The following is a 12,242-nucleotide window of genomic DNA, read 5'->3' on the forward strand; positions in this document are numbered from 1 at the left end:
AGAACACCCAGTTAAACAAGCATTCTGCGTATTGCGCTGCAATACATGTCCCCTACAGGCAGTCTGTCGTCCGGAAAACTGTTGGGGAATTATATAATTACCAACTCACGGTCTGAGGTAACTCGGCTAAAAATTATCCGATTTGCACCAAATAAAGTTCATGAATGGTTGCACAGACCCCTACTTCTCACTAAAAGGGGAAAAAGAATGTAAATCGGAGTTAAAATAATCCCACAAGGTCGCTCCGTGGAGCAGCCTGCACGTATTGCACTATGTGTGAATTATATAATTACCAACTAACGGTCTGAGGTAACTGGGCTAAACATTATCTGATTTGCACCAAATAAAGTTCATGAATGGTTGCACAGACCCGTACTTCTCACTAAAAGTGGAAACAGAATGTAAATTGGAGTTAAAATAAGCCCGCAAGGTCGCTCCGTGGAGCAGCCTGCACGTATTGCACTGTGTGGATTATATAATTACCAACTCACGGTCTGACGTAACTCGACTAAAAAATATCCGATTTGCACCAAATAAAGTTTATGAATGGTTGCACAGACCCCTACTTCTCACTAAAAGTGGAAACAGAATGTAAATTGGAGTTAAACAAGGAATATTAACAGCTTTGACTTACCGCACTCCAAATTATAGTCCGGAAAACTGTTGGGGAAATTACCAAAGTTCAAAGTGCCATAACTTTGTCAAAAATGATCGAAACGTCGTGAAGTTCGAACTTGAGCTGTAACTTATCATGAGGAAATCATGTACCAAGTTTGAAATCATTAGCATTAAGGGTGTAGAAAAAAAGTTCGGAAAGCTGTTCTTTGCGTGACAGACTGACAGACTGACAGACTGACAGACTGACAGACGGAGGGAGGGATGGCGTGCAAAGCTATAGTCCCCTCCGGTGTACACCGGTAGGGGACTAATAACATCAATCTTCGGGAAGGAGCACTCGATGATGCAATGCCATACATGTGAAACAGGAGGGGGATTATTTACGGTCTTGTGGGCAATTTAATCCATGCTAGACAGCTCAAAGGTGTCTTTACACTGTCCGTTCAGACCATAGTGATATAATTTGATATAACATTTGCATTATTCGAGTTAAAAGTACAGTAGAGAGTTTAAGGAAAAATCTCTGTCAAAATAATGGTCAATATATTAATTTTTTATATTGGATATTGGGCAGAGAGAAAATGAAATTCCTCAAAATATTATCCACTTTAATTGAGGAAAATTAATTGAGAAATGGCCTTCGGTCGTAGTGCTAAGTAACGCCCCGAAAATATGATTTGCACTCTGCTGCTCTTATCAATTACTCATACATACGATGGGAATGCAATAAAAAAAATTAACAAGCAATTTTATGATGAATACTACCCTGCTTAAAAATTGTAGATCTAATGTTTTTTGCAGGCGCATAATTTAACTGCACTGGTACCATTTTCATTAAATTTAGCATTGCCTGCAATGGACTACAAATGGAGACTTGCAGACACATGATGTGATGTGAGCATGTCAAAATTCTCAATTTAGATCACATGCATGACTCTTATGGGATGATAATATGAGAGATCTGGATGGAAACCTGTCATACCCACAAAGAGATTACTGTGATTAAAATGAGCTGTCTTGTCTAACAAGAACATAGGAAGCCTGTTCACTACCATACAATGGAATCACATAAGGAGATACAAGGAGATGTAGACGGAGATGGCCTATGAAATTACAAGTTTTTTGCCAATTGGAAAAAAGCGCTTCGTGGCACCTTATGTTAAGTTGTAAATTAAGATAATCTTGCAATAAAAATTTTGGACACAACGACTAAAGGGCCACGGTGATTGTGGTTGGTAGAAACAATATTGATGGAATTGCGTCTCCAACACCATTTTTGACATGGTGACCGTGTATCATTATCTATGAACAGAACAAAATTCAGATAGTATTAGTATTGGCTAAGGTGCAGAATGCAAAATATAATATACAAATCAGTAGTGATGGCAGACAAAAACAATTCCATTTTAAACACTCACTTCCTTCTGGTGTTTCAAAATCTTTACGAGGTGTTGACGGTCCATCTCCCTTTCCATTGTACGCCCTGAGATCCATTTGGTAGAGACTGTAACCCTCGATCCCTGTCACCAATATTTGTAACTGTTCAGGAGGTATCTTTAACTCTTGTATTGTAGGCTCCTGTCTTCTCTGATTTCCAAGCTCCAACACCTTCCAGTAGCGTAACTGGTGCAACACATCACGTTTGCTATTAGGGGACATTTTCAAAATTGAAAAGAAAAGACGACAACATATTTACCTCCTCCTTCCCTTACATATTTGAATAACACTCTTCTCTTCACCATTCTTATCTGATCCTCCCAACATCATCACAAACAATAATTCTCTCCTACCCTTGCAAATACTCTTCCATTTCCAATTTTATATTTAAGAATATAAAATCCCTGCAGTGTCCATGTGTTTTATACTTCTCCCACCCCCCACCCCCTTCCCACTCCTCCTCCCCCCAAGCCCTCTCCCTCCCACAGATCTCCCGATGTCCCTGCTCTCAAATGTTGTGTTTGTGTGCTTCCCCTTCTCTCCCCATCGTATATATGTTTTATGTGTCTGTTTCATTTTTTGTGTGATTAATGTTAGTTCTTTCACGAGCCTCAATCTTGTATACAAAAAAGAAAAAAGAAAAGAAAAAAAAGAATGCAACTCCCAACTCCATCCCTTCCATATGTGGAATGTAGCTGACCCTCAAGTCTGCAGGACAAATATCAATACATTTTCAAACTTGGGTGGAATCTTTTTTCTCAGAATTATATTCATATGAGAACTGTCTATTTTTCTCTGCTCACACAGTTTCCAGTATGCATTACCCAACCAGACTATAGAAACTGTCGTAATTTACATATTACATCCACGCAACCATTTAAATACAAAGGAAAAGGAACCACCTTTAGAGGCCATTTTTCCCCACAGAGCAGGGGTTGGCCTTTTTCAGGCACCGTGGTCCCCTTTTTGAAGCAATGTTTTATGGCCGGATGCCCTTCCTGCCACCAACCCTGTTAGTCGCCTCTTGCGACACACAGGGAATTACCAGTGAACTGGTACTCAATTTGCCGACCTCGGAAGGATGACAGGCTGAGTCAATCCCCCTGGTGTTAATTCAGCAATTGACTGGGATTCTGAACCCAGGATCCGAGGATCCCAAGCCAGCACCCTAACCGCTAAGCCAACACCAGGCTTTAGAATAAGCCAACACGCAACCATTTAAATATAATTCCAGAATTGAAAATTATATGCATTTCACTCTGAATTAAAATATTTCTTTAGTTCCACGAGTTGTGTTTGTGAAATATATTACACAAGAAAAACCCGTCAAACATGACATGCTGGAACAGTTTATTTGACAGTACAGCCTCGTGAGCGTGCCAAAGTCTGAAGCCTCGGCCTAGTGTCAGGTTTGCATGTAACGTCTTTATTTATTAGACATCATACGGATGTAAATGAACACTGGTTTTACTCTGCACGCATTGCACATCACGTGCATATAATTTCACCTCCCTGCGCCTTGTATTTATTGTTATTAAAAAAAAAAACCTTTCTGTACACTGCCCTTGAGGCTCGGTTGGCAAGCCACCGTCTACAATTCCAATAAAAAAGACATATTTACTCTTTTATGGGAAATGTTTTTCGAGTTTGTTTTATCCTCAAAAATAGATCGCAGTAAACACACATTCGTGTTAAAATATTGGCCTTTAAAACCTACCCTTATGAAGGGGACAGACATCTGTACAAACGCACAAACTGACATCGTGGTTTATATGGTAGATTTCTTCAAAGAGGAAATTATGCATGAGGTTTTTGTGTTCTGTGTGTATTATATTAGTTGAAGCATTCACACAAATCCATCCAGGTGGGATGGAACTGCCAACATATGGTATCACCATCCATATGATATTTTCGTTTTTTCGTAGTCTTACAAATTTCACTTGTGAAAGCCTTGGAGGCCAAGGCTCTGGAAATCATTTAATTGGCACAACTCATCAAGAGGCTACCACACAGGGTGAACTGCTTTGTTACCCTAGATTGATTGGTCATCTTGCGATATTCTCCGATACTCCTGCTCTTTTACAGTGGGTGTTCACCTCTTACCAGCTCCACCATGGTGAATACATTCATCCACCACCCCCCACTCTCACCAACCACCCTCCTAATGAAACATCAAAAGTCCAGGTTTCTTGTTTACCTCCTTCACTATTTGTGGAATCACCATCCTGTGTCTATCCAATGGTGTTCTTCCCTACACTGTTTCAAATTTATCTTTCACTGCTATTTTCTGCCATTTCACATTTTAATTGATGATCCTTTTATAAAAGTTCCTGCCACACCTCAACTCCCTATGTTGTAGCACCCCTTTCTGCCAGCAGAGGTCAATATTGTATAATACATTGACGATTCCCTTGGTCCTTTTGTGTTGGTCAAATTCACAAAACACTCTTCTCATTTCGCTCCTCCATGAGCCTCGACTTTGATTAAAGAAAATATTGCTTATGTGTATATCCCTTGTATGCTTACTCCATACCATTCTGTCGGTATGTACATAAACCATATATCACATCTATAACTTAGCACTTCAGTGATCTTCAGCATCTGTGCATAAAAACAAATTTGATGCTTGATAATACGAAAATCTTTCAATCTCCGACTTCATTCCTGAAATTCCTAGTTGTGTCAATTTGTTTTATACCGTGTTCCCTCCACACCCCCCCCCCCCCTCTCCCGCCAGCCCTCTCCCTTCCACAGATCTACAGATGTCCCTGTTCTCTACTGTTGATGTGCTTGTGTGCTTCCCTCTTTCTCTCCCCACCTTGTCTACCGTTCCCTTTACGACATGTTTTATGTGTCCATATATGTGTTTTTTGTATTTAATGTTAGCTCTTACACGAGCCTCGATCTTGGATACGAAAAAAAAAAAAAATGCAATTTGGTGTCTGTGTGTCTGCCGATGCTTGACCACGATACATTCGGTCGTTACTTATCCAATCTCAACCAAACGTGACAGGTGAACTAAGGGTCACACAATGAAGGTTGTAACGATTTCATTTGCCCCCTCCCCAAGGAATTTTTTTTCCACCAAGGGGGTTTTGTGATTTGCGATATTGCCCCCCGAACACCCTCACGGAAGTAAATTTTATTATCGGGAATTTAGAATGGAGAGGAACAGTCTGATCTTTTCGATGACCTGATCTAACATAAGTAATACAAATAGTAATAATAATTGGCAATAATAATAAGGATAATAACAAGACTAACCCTGCTGCTTCCATAGTGAGCAGGTGTACTAGTTTAGCTAAATGTACCTTATATCCTCGCAGGTGTCCTCTGACAGAATCTGCAGGAAGGGGTTTCCATGACACCTGGACTGTAGTGCTGTTCAGGAAGTCCAACTTTAACCCTTCAGGTGCCTTCAGTGGATCTGATCCAAAAGTTGCAAAAATAAAGCAAATCATGATAAGAAACGAGGGCAGGGATCTCAACGAGTCAGAAACACCATGGAACATAGTGTTGAACCATATAGGGCACATGATATGAATAAAATGTTTTTCATGGAAGGTACAGCTGAAATATATATATATATATACACTAGTGGGGCATGCTTACACATTGTGTAAGTAATAACAAACCGTGCTGCGCATGTAGGTATTCATTCAATTTTGGTGAAGATTCGAATCCGGATCCAGATCAGGGAATTTTTTAAAGTCATTCTTCACCAATGAGTGACAGGGCGAATAACGATTTATATCAGGATATTTCAAAAAGTTATGGACGGAATTGGACAAAACCTGGTGGACAAGTTGGGTGTGTGACAAGAACGAATCGATTCAAATTTTGGTGAAGATCTCAATATGGATTCGGATATGAGAATTATTTAATTTATAAGTGATTCTTCAACTTTGAGAGATCGGGCAAAAAGCGATTATATAACATGATATTTTAAAAAGTTGTGGAAGAGTTATGACTAAACTTGGTGGATGAGTTGGTTTGGTGACAAGAACAAGCTGATTAGATTTTGGTTTCGGTCTGAATCCAGATCTGGCCCAGCAGTGGGAGACAAAACATAAACTGTTCAGCCTGACGAAGGTACAGTGCATTCAGGAAGTATTCAGACCCCTTCACTTTTTCACACTTTGTTATGTTGCAGCCTTATGCTGAATTCATTTAAATTCATTTTCCCCCTCATCAATCTACACTCAATACCCCATAATGACAAAGAGAAAACAGGATTTTAGAAAGTTTTGCAAATTTATTAAAAAGAAAAAACTTAAATATCACATTGACATTAGTATTCAGACCCTTTGCTATGACACTTGAAATTTAGCTCAGGTGCCTCCCATTTCTCTTGATCACCTTTGAGATGTTTCTGCACCTTGATTGGAGTCCACCTGTGGTAAATTCAATTGATTGGACATGATTTGGAAAGGCACACACCTGTCTATATAAAGTCTCACAGGTGACAATGCATTTCAGAGCAAAAACCAAGCCATGAGGTCGAAGGAACTGCCTGCATAGCTCAGAGACAGGATTGTGTCGAGGCACAGATCTGGGGAAGCCGACAAAAAACATTCCTGTTGCATTGAAGGTTCCCAAGAGCACAGTGGCCTCCATAATTCTTAAATGGAAGAAGTTTGGAACAATCAGGACTCTTCGAAGAGCTGGCCGCCGGCCAAACTGAGCAATCGGGGGAGAAGGGCCTTGGTAAGAGAGGTGACCAAGAACCCGAAGGTCACTCTGGCTGAGCTCCAGAGATCCTGTGTGGAGATGGGAGAAACTTCCAGAAGGAAAAACATCACTGCAACACTCCACCGATCTGGGCTTTATGGCAGAGTGGCCAGACAGAAGACTCTCCTCAGTGAAAGACACATGAAAGCCCACAAAACCTTGTTTCTCCCAGTCTGAGAGTCCATTAAGTGCTTTTTTGCAAACTCCAAGCAGGCTTTCATGTGTTTCTGTCAATTTCTGTCAATCGTGTATCAATTTCTGTCATCTGTCAATTGTTTCTGTCAATCCTCGACTCTGATTCTGCAACTGGACCAGACGGCATCAGCCCTCGGTTCCTAAAATGCCGCTCTGCTGTTCTTTCACACCCTCTCTCTGTTCTCTTCACTCTCTCTTTTGCTCAAGGTCATCTGCCAGCATCTTGGAAATCGGCCAACATTACCGCTTCACACAAAAAGGTGCAAAAATAGATCCTTGCAACTGCAGACCAATCAGCCTGCTCCCAATTATCTGCAAAGTCATGGAATCCATCATTGCTTCAGATATCAAATCCTTCTTCTTCTCCAATGGCTTGATATCTGATCATCAATTTGGATTCAGACCAGGTCACTCTACTCTGGACATGCTGCTTCTGTTGTCTCAACAATGGATGGAAGTCCTCAATGCCAAACATGAAATCAGAGCTGTCTCCGTTGACATATCATCTGCCTTCGATACGGTCTGGCACTCCGCTCTGCTCACCAAACTCTCCTCCTGTGGTGTCCATCGACATCTCCACGCATGGCTTACGGACTTCCTCTCTGGTCGTAGTCAACCTGTGGCCCTGAATGGATTTTTCTCATCTCCCCTGCCTGTTCTGGCTGGAGTTCCCCAAGGCAGTGTTATGCGCCCTGTGATTTTTCCGGCCTTCATCAATGATCTCTCCGACTCTCTGAAAAATCCTCTCTATCTCTTTGCTGATGACTCCACTCTCTGCCGCTCCATACCTCATCCCTCACATCAGCAATCTGCAGCCTCCTCACTCTCTGCAGACCTGGACAAAATCACAGACTGGTCAAATAAGTGGAACATGTCTTTCAATCCTGACCAATCTCACACTCTCACGATGTCTTCCCGAAAAGACCGACTGGAGAACCCTCCCATCTACTTTCTCAACAATCCTCTCCAAGAAATTATTTCACTCAAGCTTTTGGGTCTCAATATCTGCCATGATCTTTCCTAATAAAACCACATTTCCAAGCTGGCCTCCAAAGCCAGTCGCCGACTGGGCAACCTCCGTCGTGCGAAGTCCTTCCTTGGCACACCTGATCTCCTCACCACATACAAAGCTTTCCTCCGCAGCTTGATGGAATACTGCTCTCCTCTCTGGGCTGGTGCTCCTGCCTCACACCTAGCTCAGCTTCACGCTGTTGAAACCAATGCTTTCAGAATTATTGGAATCTCCCGCTATGAAGCTACCTCCGAGGGCCTTTCACTTACTCACCGCAGGCAGGTTGGTGGACTTTCTATCTTCTACCGACTCCTTTCCGGCCTAGCTCCCCCAGCTCTGTCTGTGCTCTGTCCACCAAATATTCCAGCAGGTCGCACAAGATCTGCAAGCAACCCTCTAATGGTTAAACTGCCAAAATCAAGACTCTCTGCTCACCTTCACTCTTTCATTCCTCTTTTCTCCCAACTCTAGAACAAACTCCCTCACCCTCTTCAATCCCACTCCTCCCTCCAGGTCTTTAAAACAGCTGTCCACAACCATCTCTTATCTTCCCCCATCCAAAACCTTGATCTTTTCTGCCACCGTTAATTCACCCCAGATCCACTTTTTTGAAATACCGACTTTTCCTTGAAGTCCTAGCAGTGTCTATGTGTTTTTACCTCTCCATCCCCCCTCCCCCCCTTCCCATGCCTCCTCCCCCCAAGCCCTCTCCCTCCCACAGATCTCCCGATGTCCCTGTTCTTTACTGTTGTACTTGTGTGCTTCCCTCTCTCTCCCCATCTTGTCTCCCGCTCCCTTTATTATATGTTTTGTGTCCGTTTTTTTTTTTGGTGATTAATGTTAGGTCTTACACGAGCCTCGATCTTGTATACAAAAAAAAAAGATTCATTTTATAATGTAAGAATATGCTGCTTATAACACATTGCATTGCTGATGTGGAAAATATGCCTTGCATTGCTCTCCACATATTTAGAATGGATTAAAATTTGAACCAAACGATACCTGTTTCATTGTTGTGCATATTTAAGCTATTTCAGTGAAATTATGTTATTCTACAAGCTTATCTAATATTATAAATCAGTGGGACCTCTTACTCAATCCATGGAAGGTATTGGTTTCTCATGTGGTGAATCTTCCTGCATCACTTTCATGGAAGAATATATCATGTTTATGGTGCTCCTCTGATATTTAAGAAGGCTTAGGTTTGAATTATGCTGTTTTTATGGTTACATTTTAAAATTACAGACAAACACAAATTAAAAAATATAAAGGACCCAAGTTTTCTGTGTTGACAATTGGGAGGCAAAATAAGCCTTAGCAGAGTAAATATTCTTCACAAAGAAATGCGTTATTCTAAACCTCCTGTGATTTAAAAAAAGAGTCTGCTACTTCCAGTGCCAAACAATCAGCATTATTTGACTGTGTTGCGTCCTCACTACACGTCACTTACAATCTTCCCCTGAATTGCCGAGCACAGCATTGGGCATCGGACCTTCACCAACATCATTGATGGCTTGAACTCTGATGTGAAATGGGACAAATGTGGGAGTCCCATTCACTGTGTAGTGTGAAGCATTTGTGAAGATGGCTTCATTCCACATTTTGTCCAATCTCTGCTGCTGCCAGCTGACACGGTAACGCAGGCCTGGTCCATTATGCTCTGTGCGTTTCAGTGACTGTGGAGAAAGTATGTATTTTATATCCAACATTTAAAAAAAATCAAGGTCTTTATTATCAATTTTAAAAAATTCCCATATTTCTTCAACATAAAGAGGCTTAAATCATAAAACTAGCAGTTTATACAGCCTTCGGGTGGATGGAGTATGTGAATTATTTTTGCTAAATACATTATATGCTGTAAATAAAGCCTGATGGATGTTTGTGTGGTGTAATATTTTGCAATATATGCAATGGAAATGATAAACCTTTTTTGATTGATTCAAAACATTAACATGAATGAATCCCAGAAAATGAGTGAGGCAGGAGTCCCCGGATGGGACTCGTATGGAACATCCGCTCCCGACGGGATTGTAATACCCGCCCATCTGGCTGGGGATCAGTAAAGCACTTGCACTCTGTCATGTGTACAGTGCAAAATTACAAGTCATCTCCACAGCTGGATTCTCCATTCACATAATTAATGATTCATGTCTGAACCTTGTAGAAACAAAAACAGCTTGGACAATCACCACCATATTTTGCATTCATTTAGAGGTCAGATCAGATCATGGTCAGATCATGCCATGAAATATATCCCCATTCCCAGTGCCTACCCCTTTGTTGCTGGAAGGAATGGGTATTGAGAGTGGGGAAATGACAGACATGACTTCGTGGAAGTAATTCCATGACACCATATTTCACCCATTAACATTAAGGAAGTTCAGGTAAACTTAAGAACAAAGTAATTTGCATTCAGATACTGAACTTAAACAATTAGCCATTACAACACCAATATTTCATCATGTCACAAAGAAATAATTAAGGTGCAATATAATTTCTTCTACAAACATGGAATGAATTTTAGTTCTATTTTGGAGGTATGAAGTGGTTCAAACCCTCACATTCACACACTCCAAAACAACCCCCATTTAAAATAACAACAAGAAAGAGCAATCAGAGATTGCAAACGCTCGCCAGGATGTATTTTCAGTGGTTTTTAAGGCTTTTGTGTAAAAACAAATATGGCGGCAGAACCACGTGACTGATGACGTCATCATTATTTGTTTTCTAAACACATTTATTCCTCGATTATGCTCAATAAATTTCATCTTGATCGTATTAAGTTTTGTACTTGTCGAATTATTGAAGTATGACGTCATAATGGAGGCCTTGGGCCTAGAGAGTTAAAAATTGGGCACAGTCCATTCCAGGACAAGACAAATATGTGTGTAAAGTATGGCGATTCTATGTGCAACGATGTAGACATAGTACTGCGCACAAACAGACAGACAAACAGACAAATGAAAAATCGGTCAGAGACCGAGGACTTGCTGGAATGTACTTTCTTATCGGCCAGTTTGGACAAATATGGCGGCCGAACCTTGTGACCGATGACGTCATCATTATTTGTTTTCTAAACTAATTTATTCATTGATGATGCTCAAGAAATTTCATCTTGATCGGATTAAGTTTTGTACTTGTCGAATTATGATGTCATAATGGAGGCACCTATGACATCATCATTAACATATTTTATTCCCCATGGAGAGTTCTTTACAATGAGCCATGTCGCAATTTTTTCTATTCACCACTTTCGCAGATATAGAGGTGCAAAGTTTTTCGGTTTTTCCAAGATGGCGGCCTAAGCACGTGACCGATGACATCATTTTTTTTTTCTCCGCCAGTTTATGCCAACATGGCGCTCAAGAAATTGCATCTTGATCGGATGAAGTTTTGTACTTGTCTAATTATGACGTCATAATGGAGGCACCAATGACATCATCATTAAAATATTTGATTCCCCATGGAGAGTTCTTTACAATGAGCCATGTCTCAATTTTTTCTATTCACCACTTTCGGAGATATAGAGGTGCAAGGTTTTTCGGTTTTTCCAAGATAGCGGCCAAACCACGTGACCGATGACATCATCATTATTTTTTCTCCACCAGTTTATGCCGTCATGGCGCACAAGAAATTGCATCTTGATTGAATGAAGTTTTGTACATGTCGAATTATCAAATTATGACGTCATAATGGAGGCCTTGGGCCGAGAGAGTTAAAAATTGAGAACAGTCTATTCCAGGGCAAGACAAATATGTGTGTAAAGTTTGGCGATTCTCCATGCAATGGTGTAGACGTAGTGCTGCGCACAAACAGACAGACAGACAAACAGACAGACAAACAGACAAACCAACCGATCAACATATTTGCCGGAATCTTTTCTGGCAAGTAACCAACCAACTAACATACTTGCCGGAATCTTTTCCGGCAAGTAACAAACAGAAAGACAGACAGACAGACAGACAGACAGACAAACAACCGGACTCAAATGCAATACCCTCTCCTCAGGTGAGGGTAACTAGAACAATGCGACTGTGTCTTTGATTTAAATTTAGATTTAAATCCCTTCAGCTGTTTTCAAGTATCACATTTTCACCAGCCATGACAGGTTTCACATCGATCGGTGAAGCAGTTTCTGAGAAGGGATTAAAAAAAAAATAAACATTTTTTGCTGGTATACCACTTCACCAATGATGCCATCATTATCATGCTTTTGTTCCACATTGGGAGTACTTGACAATGTGCTAAG

The 12,242-nt window shown here is 40.9% G+C and overlaps 1 protein-coding gene across 10 annotated transcripts in view; it reads right to left on the reverse strand.

The window, feature by feature from the left end:
• Window positions 1-12,242, reverse strand: part of LOC137438712 (neuronal cell adhesion molecule) — a 509,305-nt gene that overhangs the window by 20,793 nt on the left and 476,270 nt on the right. For all 10 annotated transcript variants that reach the window (XM_068134001.2, XM_068134010.2, XM_078767193.1 and 7 more), the window contains 3 exons: window positions 9,444-9,669; window positions 5,367-5,482; window positions 2,037-2,241 (listed from right to left, as the gene is read on the reverse strand). In XM_068134001.2, the coding sequence (XP_067990102.2) occupies window positions 2,037-2,241; window positions 5,367-5,482; window positions 9,444-9,669 (547 nt within the window). The remainder of the gene's footprint in view (window positions 1-2,036; window positions 2,242-5,366; window positions 5,483-9,443; window positions 9,670-12,242) is intronic.

The sequence above is a fragment of the Myxine glutinosa genome, chromosome 1, assembly GCF_964187855.1.
Source record: "Myxine glutinosa chromosome 1, kmMyxGlut1.1, whole genome shotgun sequence".
Classification (NCBI taxonomy): Eukaryota; Metazoa; Chordata; class Myxini; order Myxiniformes; family Myxinidae; genus Myxine; species Myxine glutinosa.